Source organism: Rana temporaria, chromosome 8 (genome assembly GCF_905171775.1).
Source record: "Rana temporaria chromosome 8, aRanTem1.1, whole genome shotgun sequence".
NCBI lineage: Eukaryota > Metazoa > Chordata > Amphibia > Anura > Ranidae > Rana > Rana temporaria.
In genome coordinates, this window is record NC_053496.1 from 185,829,069 (window position 1) to 185,845,200 (window position 16,132).

The 16,132-nt window shown below is 47.8% G+C and overlaps 2 protein-coding genes across 2 annotated transcripts in view; both read right to left on the reverse strand.

Moving 5' to 3' along the window:
- The window catches only part of LOC120909612 (gastrula zinc finger protein XlCGF26.1-like), a 29,904-nt gene extending 16,550 nt beyond the window's left edge, over positions 1 to 13,354 (reverse strand). Inside the window, exon 1 of the mRNA XM_040321365.1 lies at positions 13,321 to 13,354. The gene's annotated coding sequence lies outside the window, so the exon portion shown is untranslated. The remainder of the gene's footprint in view (positions 1 to 13,320) is intronic.
- LOC120909610 (gastrula zinc finger protein XlCGF57.1-like) lies at positions 2,503 to 14,856 on the reverse strand. Its single transcript, XM_040321364.1, has 2 exons — positions 14,724 to 14,856; positions 2,503 to 4,306 (listed from the first exon to the last, which is right to left on the reverse strand). Exons 1-2 carry the CDS (start codon positions 14,845 to 14,847, stop codon positions 2,637 to 2,639), a joined length of 1,794 nt encoding a protein of 597 aa, XP_040177298.1. The 5' UTR covers positions 14,848 to 14,856; the 3' UTR covers positions 2,503 to 2,636.
- Positions 14,857 to 16,132: the final 1,276 nt, after the last annotated feature.

The window sequence follows — 16,132 nt, forward strand, 5'->3', positions numbered from 1 at the left end:
GGGGCAGCAGGATAGACTGGAGGGCAGCAGAGTGGGCAGGGGGGCAGCGGGATGAATTGGAGGGCAGCGAGATGGACTGGAGGGCAGCGGAGTAGACAGGAGGGCAGTGGAGTGGATGGGGGCAGCAGGGTAGACTGGAGAGCAGCAGAGAGGGCAGGGGGGCAGCGGGATGGATTGGAGGGCAGCGAGATGGACTGGAGGGCAGCAGAGTAAACAGGAGGGTATCATAGGGGGCAGTGGGATGGACAGAAGGGCAGTGAGGTAGACAAGAGGGCAGCAGAGTGGACAGGAGGGGGGCATTTTGGAGAAATGGGGGGGGCACCGGGTTCAGTATGCCCCCCCCGATTCCCTCAGCACATTTTGGGTCTCGTCGGACCATACGAGTGTCCCGCTGTCTGGAGTCTGCGGCTGAGATGGTCGGATCTGTGGAGCTACACAAGTACACGATGTATAATGAAATAACTTTATTAACAGCAAAGCAAAAAAAATATGCACACAAACAGCGAACACAAAAATCGAGAGACCCACAACTACCTCAGTAAGAGAAACCCAACAAACTAACTCTATAAGATAAAAACAAAATAGAAGGCGGGGAATACCAGAAATGGGGGGATGGGGCAGGGCTGACACCTTTTCTTCAAGTCAAACCCCAACACTTTAGCGGCGCACAACAATTTTTTTATAGTAAAAACTATTCATATATTTTGCTATTGAATAACATTTCTAATCATATGAAGTTAATCACAAGAGTTCCCCTTTATATCAGAGTCCACAGAGTTCCCCTTTCATCAGAATTCACAGTTCTCCTTTTACATCTAAATCCACAGAGTTCCCCTTTTACATCCGCAGAGTTCCCCTTTTACATCTGCATCCGCAGAGTTCCCCTTTTACATCAGAATCCGCAGAGTTCCCCTTTTCCATCAGAATCCTCAGAGTTCCCCTTTTACATCAGAATCCGCAGAGTTCCCCTTTCATCAGAATTCACAGTTCTCCTTTTACATCTGAATCCGCAGAGTTCCCCCTTTACATCCGCAGAGTTCCCCTTTTACATCAGAATCCTCAGAGTTCCCCTTTTACATCCGCAGAGTTCCCCTTTTACATCTGAATCCGCAGAGTTCCCCTTTTACATCTGAATCCGCAGAGTTCCCCTTTTACATCTGAATCCGCAGAGTTCCCCTTCCGCAGAGTTCCCCTTTTACATCAAAATTCGCAGTTCCCCCTTTACGTCTGAATCCGCAGAGTTCCCCTTTTACATCCGAATCCGCAGAGTTCCCCTTTTACATCCGCAGAGTTCCCCTTTTACATCAGAATCCACAGAGTTCCCCTTTACATAAGAATCCTCAGAGTTCCCCTTTTACATCTGCATCCGCAGAGTTCCCCATTTACATCTGCATCCGCAGAGTTCCCCTTCCGCAGAGTTCCCCTTTTACATCAGAATCCGCAGAGTTCCCCATTTACATCTGCATCCGCAGAGTTCGCCTTCCGCAGAGTTCCCCTTTCACATCAGAATCCACAGAGTTCCCCTTTTACATCAGAATCCGCAGAGTTCCCCTTTTACATCAGAATCCGCAGAGTTCCCCTTTTACATCAAAATGTGCAGTTCCCCCTTTACGTCTGAATCCGCAGAGTTCCCCCTTTACATAAAAATCCTCAGAGTTCCCCTTTTACATCTGCATCCGCAGAGTTCCCCTTTTACATCCGCAGAGTTCCCCATTTACATCTGCATCCGCAGAGTTCCCCTTCCGCAGAGTTCCCCTTTTACATCAAAATTCGCAGTTCCCCCTTTACGTCTGAATCCGAAAAGTTCCCCTTTTATTTCAGGATCCGCAGAGTTCCCATTTTACATCAGCAGAGTTCCCCTTTTACATCCGAATAGTTCCCCTTTTACATCAGAATCCGCAGAGTTCCCCTTTTACATCAGAATCCTCAGAGTTCCCCTTTTACATCAGAATCCTCAGAGTTCCCCTTTTACATCAGAATCCGCAGAGTTCCCCTTTTCCATCTGCATCCGCAGAGTTCCCCTTTTCCATCTGCATCCGCAGAGTTCCCCTTTTCCATCTGCATTCACAGAGTTCCCCTTTTCCATCTGCATCCACAGAGTTCCCCTTTTACATCAGAATCCACAGAGTTCCCCTTTTACGTCAGAATCCACAGAGTTCCCCTTTCACATCTGCATCCGCAGAGTTCCCCTTTTACATCCGTAGAGTTCCCCTTCCACAGAGTTCCCCTTTTACATCAAAATTCGCAGTTCCCCCTTTACGTCTGAATCCAAAGAGTTCCCCTTTAATTTCAGGATCCGCAGAGTTCCCATTTTACATCTGCATCCACTGAGTTCCCCTTTTACGTCTGAATCCGAAGAGTTCCCTTTTACATCAGAATCCACAGAGTTCCCCTTTTACATCAAAATCTGCAGAGTCCCCCTTTACATCAGAGTCTGCAGAGTTCCCCTTTACATTAGAGTTCGCAGAGTTCTCCTTTTACATGCGAATCTGCAGGGTTCCCTTACACTGTAAGGGGGGACTCTGCAGACACCGCTATAAGGCAGAACTCTGGGGACTCTGACATAAGGGATGCTCTGTGACAAGTTCTGATCTCAGTGGAATATTTCCCGCACACAAGGAAGAATTACTTATTTTCTATGTTATTACTATTTCTTTCACCCCCATGTGATATTTCTGATGTCTGTTAAGTTGGGACCTCTCTGAGAAACATTTCCCGCACTCAGAACAGGAATACGGCTTCTCCCCGGTGTGGATTTTCACGTGTCTCATAAGCGTCGATTTCAGCGGATAAGACTTCCCGCACACAGGACAGGGATACGGCCTCTCCCCCGTGTGAGAAGTTTGATGTCTGTCAAGTTCTGCTTTCCGTACATAACATTTCCCGCACTCGGAGCAGGTGTGCGGCTTCTTCACTGCGTGAGTTTTATGATGGGCGTCAAGTTCGGACTTCTCTGCAAAACATTCCCCGCACTCGGAACAGGAATACGAATCCCCACGTATGTGGACACTTTGATGTTCGAGAAGCGTCGATTCCTGTGCGAAAAATTCCCCGCACTCAGGACAGGAATACGCCTTCTCACCCGTGTGGGTTTTCTGATGTTTGAGAAGCGTTGATTCCTGTGCGAAAAATTTCCCGCACTCAGCACAACAATACGCCTTCTCATCCGTGTGGGTTTTCTGATGTTTGAGAAGCGTTGATTCCTGTGCGAAAAATTTCCCGCACTCAGGACAAGAATACGCCTTCTCACCCTTGTGGGTTTTCTGATGTTTGAGAAGCGTTGATTCCTGTGCGAAAAATTTCCCGCACTCAGCACAACAATATGCCTTCTCATCCGTGTGGGTTTTCTGATGTTTGAGAAGCGTTGATTCCTGTGCGAAAAATTTCCCGCACTCAGGACAAGAATACGCCTTCTCACCCTTGTGGGTTTTCTGATGTTTGAGAAGCGTTGATTCCTGTGCGAAAAATTTCCCGCACTCAGCACAACAATACGCCTTCTCATCCGTGTGGGTTTTTTGATGCAGGACAAGTGTTGCTTTATTCTGAAAACCTTTCCCGCACTCAGGACAGCAATACGCTCCCTCCCCCGTGTGAGAAATTTGATGTCTGTCAAGGGCTCCCTTCCGTAGAAAACATTTCCCGCACTCAGAGCAGTCATATTGCTGCTTCTTTGTGTGAGTTCTATGATGAACGTAAAGACTGGATTTCTCCGAAAAACATTTCCCGCACACGGAACAGGAATACGGCTTCTCGCCCGTGTGGGATTTTAGATGCCGGACAAGCGTTGATTTCAGTGGGTAAGATTTCCCGCACACAGGACAGGAATGCGGCCTCTCCCCCGTGTGAGATGTTCGATGCATGACAAGCTCCGATTTCCATTTAAAGCATTTCCCGCACTCGGAGCAGTGATACACCTCCCCCCCTGTGTGAGTTCTTTGATGGACGTAAAGCTCGGACTTCTCTAAAAACCAACCCCCGCACTCGGAACAGGAATAGGGCCCCTCCCCCGTGTGAGATTTTTGATGTCTGACAAGTGTTGATTTCCGCGGAAAACATTTCCCGCACTCGGAACAGGCATACGGCCTCTCCCCTGCGCGAGATTTCTTCTTCTTCTTCCCCTGAACCCCGGCCCCGCCCCTCACAGTACGAGGTTGCTCGGAGGGATTCCGTGGTCTATCCACACTGTTAAGTCCTCCATCCATAGTGGAGCTCAATGTCTTTTCTCCTCCACAATCTCCTGTGATGTCCTCATCTTGTATTCTCCACAAAATGGGACGATCCTTTGAGGGTTTCTCCATGGCGTGTCCTGGAAAAATAGAAAAACATCATCAATAGATATGAGAGGGTTAGTTCACTTCCATCAAGATTCCATCTGGATCAGGTAGATATGAGTGAGGAGATGTTCTCTGTGGAGGTCCCAACCAGCTGGGACTCTTCCCCCCATCAAAGAACCTTTGGTCCTCCTCCCAGATCACTTCTACATTTACACAGCCTTGTCAGAAGAGCAGGAACCAATGGGGACTGGGAGGGGCGTGCTCTTTACACAACCACAAGTCTAGGCAATGGGTCATGTGATCTCTGATAAACAAGAGGGTCAAAGTTCAGACTTGAAGACCCTTTACCATAGAACAAGTGACCATAGGCTTACTGCTCGAAGAAGAAGGACCAACCTAAGAAAGGCTCGATCTGTGTTATCATATCTGTGCTAATGTGACTAGGAGTGACACACAACCTAATACTGCCAGCTGAACCCCAGGACGGGTAACAGTACAGGGAGGGGACCATTATACAGTGGAACCTCGGTTTAAGAGTAACTTGGTTTGAGAGCATTTTGAATTGCGAGCAACTTTTAAAAAAAAATTCTGAGTGTTGACTTGCAAGAAGAGCAGAATTCAAGCTAAATAGGCCTGCAGTACCTCATTTGGCCTGAGGTACGGGGGCGCAAGAGCTGAGAAAAGCCAAACATTGGCCGGCAGTATCTAATTTGGCCTGAAGTACAGGGACTCAGGAGCTGAGAATAGCCAAACATTGGCCTGCAGTACCTCATTTGCCCTGTGGTACGGGGGCGCAGGAGCTGAGAAAGGAGGGGGCGCAGGAGCCAAGAAAAGCCAAACATTGGCCTGCAGTACTTAATTTGGCCTGAGGTACGGGGGTGCAGGAGCCGAAAAAAGCCAAACATTGGCCTGCAGTACCTCATTTGGCCTGAGGTACGGGGGCACAGGAAACTAGCTGAAGTGTTCTCGGGCCTTTTTGGCCATTTTTGTCGCTCTCTGGCGCCCCCCAACCTCTGGCCGCATTCGGTATTGCATCCCATTGAAGTCAATACGAAACAAATTATTTTTGTTTCCATTGACTTCAATGGGGAAACTCGCTTTGATATGCGAGTACTTTGGATTACGAGCGTTCTCCTGGAACGGATTATGCTTGTACTTGCGGGGGGCAGGAGCCGAGAAAAGCCAAACATTGGCCTGCAGTACCTCATTTGGCCTGAGGTACGGAGGCGCAGGAAACGAGCCGAAGTGTTATTTTTGGCCATTTTCGTCGCTCTCTGGCGCCCCCCAACTCTGGCCGCATTCGGTATTGCATCCCATTGAAGTCAATGCGGAACAAATTATTTTCGTTTCCATTGACTTCAATGGGAAAACTCACTTTGATATGCGAGTACTTTGGATTACGAGCATTCTCCTGGAACAGATTATGCTCGTAATCCGGAGGTTCAACTGTATAGCCATTATTGGCTGATATCACTCAGCTCCCGCCCTTCTCTAGACCAATCAGTGTGCAGTAACAGAGCAGAGATAAGAGAAGAATATATTATGGGTCACCTGTGCTGATCTTTGTAGGAGTGTCCTCCTCTATGAATGTCCTCGTCATTCCAGCCTCCTCCGTATATTGCTGATCATCCCTCACATACGTCTCTTCTTCTTCTTCACCCTCAACTTTTACGATAATGAGACCTTCACCCTAAACCAACAGAACGGCAGAAAATAACATCTGTAACATAGAAGTATTTATGATGTGAGATCACATAGAAAACATCGTAACGAAACGCCCCACGCTCCGCTTGAGTGCTTTCGTCTAATACCGCTTCCTCCCAGTCTGAATATAGATATCAGATATTCCAACCGCTAACAGGCACAACACAGGACGATACTTGTTTAGTTGCTGAACACAGACTGTTTATTAGAACCAGAATACAAGTCTAAAGCCTCGTACACACTACTGGTTTTCTGGGCAAAAACCAGCAAGAAAACTGCTTCTTGCCGAGATTACCGTGCGTGCAGGGCCAGACTTACCATTGGGCTTGACTGGGCTCAAGCCCATGGGCCCCGCCCAATAGGGGGCCCCGGGAGGAGGAAGCAGGAAGAGCCATGCCTCTGCTGATGAACAACAACTACGATCGGCGCCCCCCCACACGCAACAACTTTGGTCAGCCCCGATCGGTGGCCTCCCCGCTCAACAACTCGGATCGGTGGCAGCCCCCTCCCCCCCGCTAAACAAATTCGATCAGTTTCGATCTCGGCGGCACCCCCAAACCCCCCCCCCCTCAACAACTTCGATCTCGTCGGCCGTACCCCCCCCCCCCCGCTCAACAACAACTTTGACCCCCCCCCACCACTCTCGGCTCCAGGGGGCCCCTCAAACAATCAAGCCCAGGGGCCCCCACCACTCTCAGTCCTGCCCTGCGTGTGTGTGTACGAGGCATTCAGGTTTCTTGTCAGGAAATCTGGCCAGAAAAAAAAGAAAACCTGCTCTCTTATTTCTGGCCGAGATTCTTGTCGGCCTGTTTCCTGACGAGAAACCCGAGAGTGTGTATACTTACCTGTCCCCGTGGAAACCCGCGCATGCTCGAAATAACTTTGACGCATGCGCGGTAGCTTCCATGGCATAGGTAGGGTGAAGCAAGATGGCGGCGACGGCATCGAATTTGACGAGCGCATGCTCGTCGTACGCGATGACGTCACCGCATTGGCCTGGAGTACCTCATTTGGCCTGAGGTACGGGGGCGTAGGAAACGAGTCGAAGTGTCCTCAGGGCCTTTTTGGCGCTCTCTGGTGCCCCCCCACCTCTGGCCGCATTCGGTATTGCATCCCATTGAAGTCAATGCGGAACAAATTATTTTCGTTTCCATTGACTTCAATGGGAAAACTCGCTTTGATATGCGAGTACTTTGGATTACGAGCATTCTCCTGGAACGGATTATCCTCGTAATCCAGGATGGCACAGGGGGACTTAGACAAAAGAGGTGCATGGGGAGTTGAAAAAGCAGAGTCAGTTTCTTCCCGGTAACTCTGTTTCCAGTAGTCTTCCAAGGCAGCCCTTGAGAGATGGTGCTCCAACTCACAATCAGGAAACACATTGCCATTCATTTTTCCTCCCCTTAAAAGGCGGTCCCTCGGGTCCCTGGTCAGTCATCCCCGAGAACAGAAGGCCGGAATCTGAAACGACATAATACAACACAACCCCACAAGATATTATAGGGTGGGATCGTGCTGCCTTGGAAGACTACTGGAAACAGAGTTACCGGTAAGAAACTAACTCTGCTTTTTCCCCAGTTGTCTTCCAAGTCAGCCCTTGAGAGGATAACCAAGAACTCACCAGATCTAGGGTGGGACAACGGCTTGGAGGACTTCTCTGTCATCAGACGGTGGTTATCGGGAAATTGTTCTGTATAGAACTCACCCTCTTGATGAGGTTTTGAATCTTCTCCTCTGGTAGGGACGTCTTCTGCTCTATGGTGTTGAGTAGATACCCCAGGAACCAGATCTTCTGAGTGGGACACGGGTTTGACATTTCTATGTTTAGGATCCAGCCTAGCGACTTCCAACCACAGTTGAGCTTCTGTAAGATCTTTTACCAGCTGTGCTTCTGATGGTGCTGCGAACAGTAGGTCGTCTAAGTATGGTATTACGGTCATCTTCTTCAACCTTAGATGAGCCAGAGCTTCCGCTAACACTGACGAGGATAACCCGAAAGAAAGAGCTCTGCTCTGGAAGTGGTTTTCCTTTCCCTCTATCTCCACCGCTAACCTTAGGTATCTCTGGGACTCTTCTTGGATGGCAATGTGGAGATACGCATCCTTGAGATCCATGGTCGCCATGAACGTTTCTGGTTTTTAGAATGTTTTTGACCGAGAATATGGATTCCATGCGAATAGTTTTGTATTGTATCGCTTTGTTCAAGGGCTTTAGATTTAGTATCAATCGAAACTTCCCAGAAGGTTTTTTGATCACGAAAACATGAGTAAAAATCCTTTATTTTTTCCTTCTCTGGGACTGGAGTAAGGACCTTCTGATCTACCATCTCCCCTAGCAACAGTGGAAGAGCCTTGGCTTTTTCTGGATCCCTGGGAAGTTTCATTAATAGAAATCTCTCTGGAGGATGACAATTGAATTCCAGGTAGTAGCCCCTTGCGATAATGTCCAAAATAAATTGATTGGCTGTCGTCTTCTGCCATTGCGGTAGGAAGGTAGCCAGTCTTCCCCCTTCTGGCACTCTGTTGTCATTGCTTGGTGGTTTGGTTAGAAGAGCCAAAGAGGACATTACTCTTTGGTTTCCCTTTGTGACCCGTCCAGTTTTTCTTAAAGTAATCATTCTTTTCTTCTTGGGGACGTTCTCTTCATCCACGAAAACCTACGTTAGACTTACCGGTAACTGTATTTCTTCGAACCTTCCAGGACGGAACACCTGAGAGATGAGGGCTCATCCCACTTGTTATGAGTCCCCACCCTTCCCCTTGATCCCCAGTATGTAATAAAATAATCCTGAACTGGTTCATAGGTACTTACCACCTAGCGTTAAGCTCAAGTAGGCTTGCCGTCCTGGAAGGTTTGTAGAAATACCTTTACCGGTAAGTCTAACGTAGGTTTTCTCCTATCACCTTCCAGGACGGCACACCTGAGAGGATAATAAAAGGAACCAACAGGCCTACTTTAGGGTGGGACCCCTGCCTGCAAGGCCTTTCTGCTAAATGCCAGATTTTGACTTAAATTTTTTACCTCCACTCCCTAGTGCGTGATGAAGGTATTCTAGCTGGATCATGTAACTGTAAAATACTTTGGATTTTTTCTTCCTCATGCCGCGTACACATGACCATTTTTCATGACGAGAAAATTTCAATTTTTTTAATTGGTCATTAAAAACGGCCGTGTGTAGGCTCCAGAGCATTTTTTTTCGACGAGAAAAATAGGCATTCAAAATTTAGAACCTGCTCTATTTTTTCTCGTCGTCGTTTTTCTCGTGAAAAACGGTTGTGTGTACGCTTTGACGGGGGGAAAAAAACGTGCATGCTCAGAAGCAAGGTATGAGACAGGAAATTTGCATAATCAGCCAAAAGGGTGGCGCCATCCGAATGGAACTTCCCCTTTATAGTGCCGTCGTACGTGTTGTACGTCACCGCGCTTTGCTCGAGCATTTTTTAGCACGATCGTGTGTAGGCAAGGCAGGCTTTAGAGGAATCACATCGAGAAAAACTTCCATGACATGAAAATGGTCGTGTGTATGTGGTATTGGTACATCAGGTCATGTTTGGAAGGAAGTTCTTTCTCATCTTCAGTTTCCAAAGTTTCGTATATGGCCCCAAGCAAATCATCCACATCTTCTAGAGACAATTTGTATTTGGGTTCCTTCCTTTTTTCTCTCCCATTTTCCTGCTCTTAAGCCTCGTACACACGCATGATTTTCTGGGCAAGAAAATTGCTGGCAGAGCTTTCTTGTCGCGTAAACCGAGCGTGTGTACGAGGCTTTGAGGTCTCTCATCAAGAAAAACTGCCCAGAATCTGGACGAGAAAAATAGAGAACCTGCCGGTATGCTGTGACATGTAGTGCTGTTTTTCTATCTTGGATTTTTACAATAAAGGCAACTTTTGTTTGGAGTGCGGCTGTCCAGAAGAATCCTTTCTTTTGTTTTGTATTCCTGTTTGCTTGTGACCCTGACCTTTGTTTATCCTTGTCTGCTTGTCGCCCTGACCTTGGCTTACCCCTCACTATCTCTTGTATCCTAAGTGGCTGCTTCCCCTCTCTCTTCTATGCCCTATCGAGCCTGAGCTGGTGGACTCTGGGGGCCACGACCTGGATTCAGTTGCAGCTAAGGCCATCCTCACCACTAGAGGCTCTGGTGAATACCTGCTGAATCTTAGACTCCAGACCCTGGGGAATCTTGGGCTCAAGCTTCCTGTGGGATCCCTGTTTGTGCTCCAGTGGACCTGCCTTCCATATCCAGTTCTTTTTCATCTTCAGTTTCCAAAGTTTCGTATATGGCCCCAAGCAAATCATCCACATCTTCTAGAGACAATTAGCTAGATTCACATAGAGTTAGGCCGGCGTATCAGTAGATACGCCGACCTAACTCGGAATCTGCGCCGACCTAAGTTTTAGTGTATTCTCAAACAGAGATACACTTAAACCTAGCTAAGATACGACGGCTTGCGCCGTCCTATCTTAGGGTGCAATATTTAGGCTGGCCGATAGGTGGCACTTCCATTGCGGTCGGCGTAGAATATGTAAATCACTAGCTACGCCTATTCACGAACGTACACCCGGCCGACGCAGTACAGATACGCCGTTTACATAACGCATTATCAGGCCTAAAGTTATTCCAACAAATAGTTGGAATAGTAATGTTAAAGTATGGCCGCCGTTCCCACTTCAAAATTCGAAAATTTTACGTTGTTTGCGTAAGTCGTCCGTGAATAGGGTTTTACGTAATTTACGTCCACGTCGAAATCAATAGGACGGTGCGGCGTACTTAGCCGCAATGCACACTGGGATATGTGGGCGGACGGCGCATGCGCTGTTCATAAAATATGTCAATCACGTCGGGTCAAGCTCCATTGACATAAAACACGCCCCCTCAGCCGAATTTGAATTAGCCGCCCTTACGCCCGCCCGATTTACGCTACGCCGCCGTAACTTAGCAGGCAAGTACTTTGAGAATCATGTACTTGCCTCGCTAAATTAAATGCCATACGCTACGCCGCTGCAACTATGCGCTCGCCATCCTGAATCTAGCTAAATTTGTATTTGGGTTCCTTCCTTTTTTCTCTCCCATCTTCCTGCTCTTAAGCCTCGTACACACGCATGTTTTTTTCGGCAAGAAAATTGCTGGCAGAGCTTTCTTGCCGAGTAAACCGAGCGTGTGTACGAGGCTTTGAGGTCTCTCGTCAAGAAAACCTGCCCAGAATCTAGACGAGAAAAATAGAGAACCTGCTCTCTATTTCTCATCGTGAGATTCTTCTGCCGAGAAACCCGAGCGTGTGTATCGTCGTAGTTGATGACGTCACCGCGTTCGTGCCATTCAAAAGAACGGTGGTTCTTTTGATTGGTGTGTGCGTACACTCGGCCAGCAAGAGAATCTTGCCAGGAAAAACAACGTTTTTTTCCTGATGAGAATCTGAGCTGTCGGTGGCCATAACGCTATCTGCGCTGCTGCCCGCTCGCTCCCTCACCATTTCATGTAACCCTGAGGCGATTTCTGATCTTGGTGAGGCCATGGGAGAGGAACTTCCAGAATGGACTGCTGGAGGTTTAACCCTTGCTATAAACTTTTTGAGATCCTTAAAGGTGGTAGCCATATCATTCCTCACAGATCCAAAAATGATTGCATAAACTGCATCTGACTGTTTTTTGATCAGTCTGTCAATGCAAATTTGGCATAGCGGTTCTGTGTATTCCAAGGGCATCTTGGTAGGACACTTTGCACGCTGCTTTCTGGGAATGGGCTTAGGTTCTTTAGGCGGTTTCACCTGCCAAAGATAAAAGCACAGGGGCCCCATGGCGGTGAGACTACCGCACACTCCACCATAACAATACTACAGTGCACACCCAGTGACACTAGTAACCCCTGTAAGCCCCAGTTTGCTAGTGAATCACCACCATCTAGCTGCTGTCCCAATACAACGGATACAAAAGTCACCCACTGGTGCCTACCTGCATCTTGCTGGTGCTTTCGCCTACTGGAGCCTGGGCAGATGGAATATCATTCTCTTCCAGCATCCTGGTACACTGTGGCGCCCTATGCTGTCACCTTCAGTAACACCAGAAGGCCATTCGAATTTCCCGCGCCTTTAAGGGGACGGACCAGCTCTCCGGCACACGCGGATGACATCATCCCGCCCTGGAAATGATGCACCGCATCTTCCGGGTCAAGCGGCATTCAGCCAAGTGTATACGCCCCCCTTCCCTGACGCCGCCAGGGGGACGATGAAACGGTGCCTTTCTCCTTGCCTGGGCACAGAGGAAAATTCGAATCCGGGACACCTATTGCTTGCAGCCTAGGGGACACAACCACCCTCCTCCACGCCAACACTACGGCTCCGGTAAGGTCCCCTGACCATCTGCCGCACAGAGGATACATCCAGTCAGCCCTGCTGACACAAACTGCTGCCCCAACCAGACACCTGTCCCTGTCAGTCTCTGAGAGATGGAGCCGCCCCTCAGGTACTCTGGCAACATGTCTCCTCCGGACGGAGGAAACACTAAGACTAACCAGGGACCTGGTCTTAAGGGGAGGAAAAAATCATGGCAATGTGTTTCCTGATTGTGAGGAAGAGCTTCATCTTTTAAGGGCTGACTTGGAAGACGACTGGGGAAACAAGGGTTTTCCAACCTTTCCAAGGGATTCGGGGTTCCATGGGCCCTCTCGTCACAAACATCATCTTGTCAGAGTGTTCAATCACTTTATGTTCCCGACCCTCAACTCCACCTACCTGATGATGGTGGGGGATGGTGTGACCTTCCTGTGTGGAATCCCCGGAATACAGAGGACGGGGACATCTCTCTGGTGGGTTCCTGTTGTTGGAGGTCTCCACCATGGTGTCCTGGTACAGATCTTTGTGTTCTTTTGGAAACTCTGACTCCTCCATCCCCCTATCCTCATCATCCTCCTCTTTTATCTCTTCTTTAACCTCAACTTTAGAATCTCTCAGGTTTCCACTCTGAATATAGAATAAAAATGACATCAATGGTAACAATGCAGATAATGTACAGATCCTAATGATACGATCAGTGATTGTTCCTCATCTACCTGATGATGGTGGGGGATGGTGTGACCTTCCTGTGTGGAATAATCCCGGGAATACAGAGGACGGGGACATCTCTCTGGTGGATTTTTGTAGTTGGAGGTCTCCACCATGGTGTCCTGGTACAGATCTTTGTGTTCTTCCTCCATCACCCCATCCTCATCATCCTCCTCTTTTATCTTTTTTTTATCCTCAACTTTAGGATCTCTCAGGTTTCCACTCTGAATATAGAATGAAAATGACATCAATGCAGATAATGTACAGATCCTGATGATACTATCGGTGATTGTTCCTCATCTACCTGATGATGGTGGGGGATGGTGTGACCTTCCTGTGTGGAATCCCGGGAATACAGAGGACGGGGACATCTCTCTGGTGGGTTCCCATTACTGGATCCATCTGTAGGAAACACACACACTGACTGAATACATTGTTTCTATGTGTTTATCAGATGATGGGGGATCTAGGTGGACCCTCCGTACTGCTCTCTGAATATATTATGGGTCACCTTTGCTGATCTCTGTAGGAGTGTCCTCCTCTATGAATGTCTTCGTCATTCCAGCCTCCTCCGTATATTGCTGATCATCCCTCACATACGTCTCTTCTACTTCACCCTCAACTTTCTTCAGATCTTCACCCTAAACCAACAAAATGGCAGAAAATAACATCTGTAACATAGAAGTATTTATGATGTGAGATCACATAGAAAATATCATCTTGTAGAGTCCACACATCATCTCCACATGTCAGAGTGTTCAATCGCTTTATGTTCCCGACCCTCAACTCCACCTACCTGATGATGGTGAGGGATGGTGTGACCTTCCTGTGTGGAATCCCGGGAATACAGAGGACGGGGACATCTCTCTGGTGGGTTCCCATTACTGGATCCATCTGTAGGAAACACACAAACTGACTGAATACATTGTTTCTAGGGGCTAGATTCAGAAACAAATGTCTATCTTTAGGCCGTAACTTTGAGAGGCAAGTCCTGTATTCAGAAAGAACTTGCGCCCGAAGTTACGGCGTCGTAGCGTATATGGGCCCGCGTAAGCCTGTCTAATTCAAAATAGGCTGGTAGGGGGCGTGTTGTATGCTAATTAATCGTGACCCCACGTAATTAACGTTACTAACGAACGGTGCATGCGCCGTCCGTAAAAATATCCCAGTGCGCATGCTCCAAATTACGCCGCAAATAGTATTTGCTTTAGACGTGAACGTAACTTACGCACAACCTATTCGCGTACGACTTACGCAAACGACGCAAAATTCGAAGCTGGCCCAACGTCCATACTTAACATTGGCTACGCCTCATATAGCAGGGGTAACTTTACGCCGGAAAAAGCCTTACGTAAACAACGTAAATCAATGCGCCGGGCGGACGTACGTTTCTGAATCGGCATATCTATCTTATTTGCATATTCTACGTGGGAAATCTACAGAAGCGCCCCTAGCGGTCAGCGTAAATATGCACCCTAAGATATGACGGCGTAGGAGACTTACTTCGCTCGTATCTAGGCAACATTGAGGCGTATCTGATTCTATGAATAAGGCGCCGAGATGCGACGGCCTGCATTCGGAGTTACGACGGCGTATCTGGAGATACGCCAACGTAACTCCTTTATGAATCTAGCCCTATGTGTTTATCAGATGATGGCGGATCTAGGTGGAGCCTCCGTACTGCTCTCTGAATAAATTATGGGTCACCTGTGCTGATCTCTGTAGGAGTGTCCTCCTCTATGAATGTCCCCGTTATTCCATCCTCCTCCGTATATTGCCGACCATCCCTCAAATACGTCTCTTCTACTTCACCCTCCACTGTCATGTTCATCAGATCTTCACCCTAAACCAAGAAAATATGTTGTAGGATCCATACACCACCTCCACAAGTCATTTTCATGTTCTAGATGCTTCATCCCACCAACCTGATCTTCCGGTGTGGAATCCCGGGAATACAAAGGACGGGGACATCTCTCTGGTGGGTTCCCATTACTGGATCCATCTGTAGGAAACACACACACTGACTGAATACATTGTTTCTATGTGTTTATCAGATGATGGGGGATCTAGGTGGAGCCTCCGTACTGCTCTCTCCTTTACAATAAAGTCTCCTCTTACCCGGTGATGTGAGGGGCGGCTGATTCTCCATCATGACGTCCTTGTAGAGATTCTTGTGTCCTTCTAAATACTCCCACTCTTCCTGTTACTGGATAATACAACCCCCTCCACATGAGTTAGTATGGGATACATACTAGAAATAAAGGCACCAAAACATTATACTTTTAATTAAAAAATATTAAATTCCAAGAACGTGTCCCTTGTTGTAAATTCATTGTCAATCACGATGCTCGCTGATTAGCAAGAAAATAAAATTGACCCAGCGTACACGGCTGATCCTGCCGGTACTTATAGCTATAACAAATGAGCTATATAAAAGAAGGGGCTGGTTTGGTGGTGACATCTTTGACCAAATATGGGCATGGTCTCATTTGGTCAATGTCCAAAAATGGCCAGTGGTCATATTTGGGCAATGATGTCACTGCTATTCCTGCCCCTTTGTTTAAGTGACGGGGATTCCCGGTGACATCAATGGTTTCTAGGGACACAGCGGGTGCAAGCATCCACAGCATCCTTAGAAACCAGTGGGAGGGGGAAGTTATCATCTATAGAAGCAAAATAAACACCACTTCTATATGATGCTCGTCTTCCACTGAACACGGGCCGGATAGGCAGCTGTTCAGTCATTCCTCCAAACCCCCAAAAAGTCTAGGTTTGGACCGAACCAACAGCTCATCCCTACTGCTGACCAGGGTCAAGGCTGTGCAGGGCATTATGGGTGAGCAACACAATTTATCAACCACAAATTCCACCAATTTATATTCTACATTAAATTTCAGTACAACCCGAATCCCATCCCTCGTTACAAGGAGACTGCTAAGTTGGGAAGGAGATCGGTGGGAAAGGTGACACATCTCCAAAATGAGGACAATGTTCCGGCCCTGTAAGTGGGGGAAAGTTCTGACCCTGAAGGAGTTATTCTAGGTTTCCACACTATATATGTGTGTATCATCATCTGCTGGAGATAAAAGACATCACAGTGACTATGGAGGATGAGG

What these genes read in the sequence shown, in the direction of transcription:
- LOC120909610 (XM_040321364.1), bottom strand. Translation starts at nt 14,847, where the DNA reads ATGAACATGACAGTGGAGGGTGAAGTAGAAGAGACGTATTTGAGGGAT. An exon ending in TCCTACAGAGATCAGCACAG is followed by an intron (nt 4,307 to 14,723) that starts GTGACCCATAAT and finishes CTATTTTTCCAG; the next exon opens with GACACGCCATGGAGAAACCC.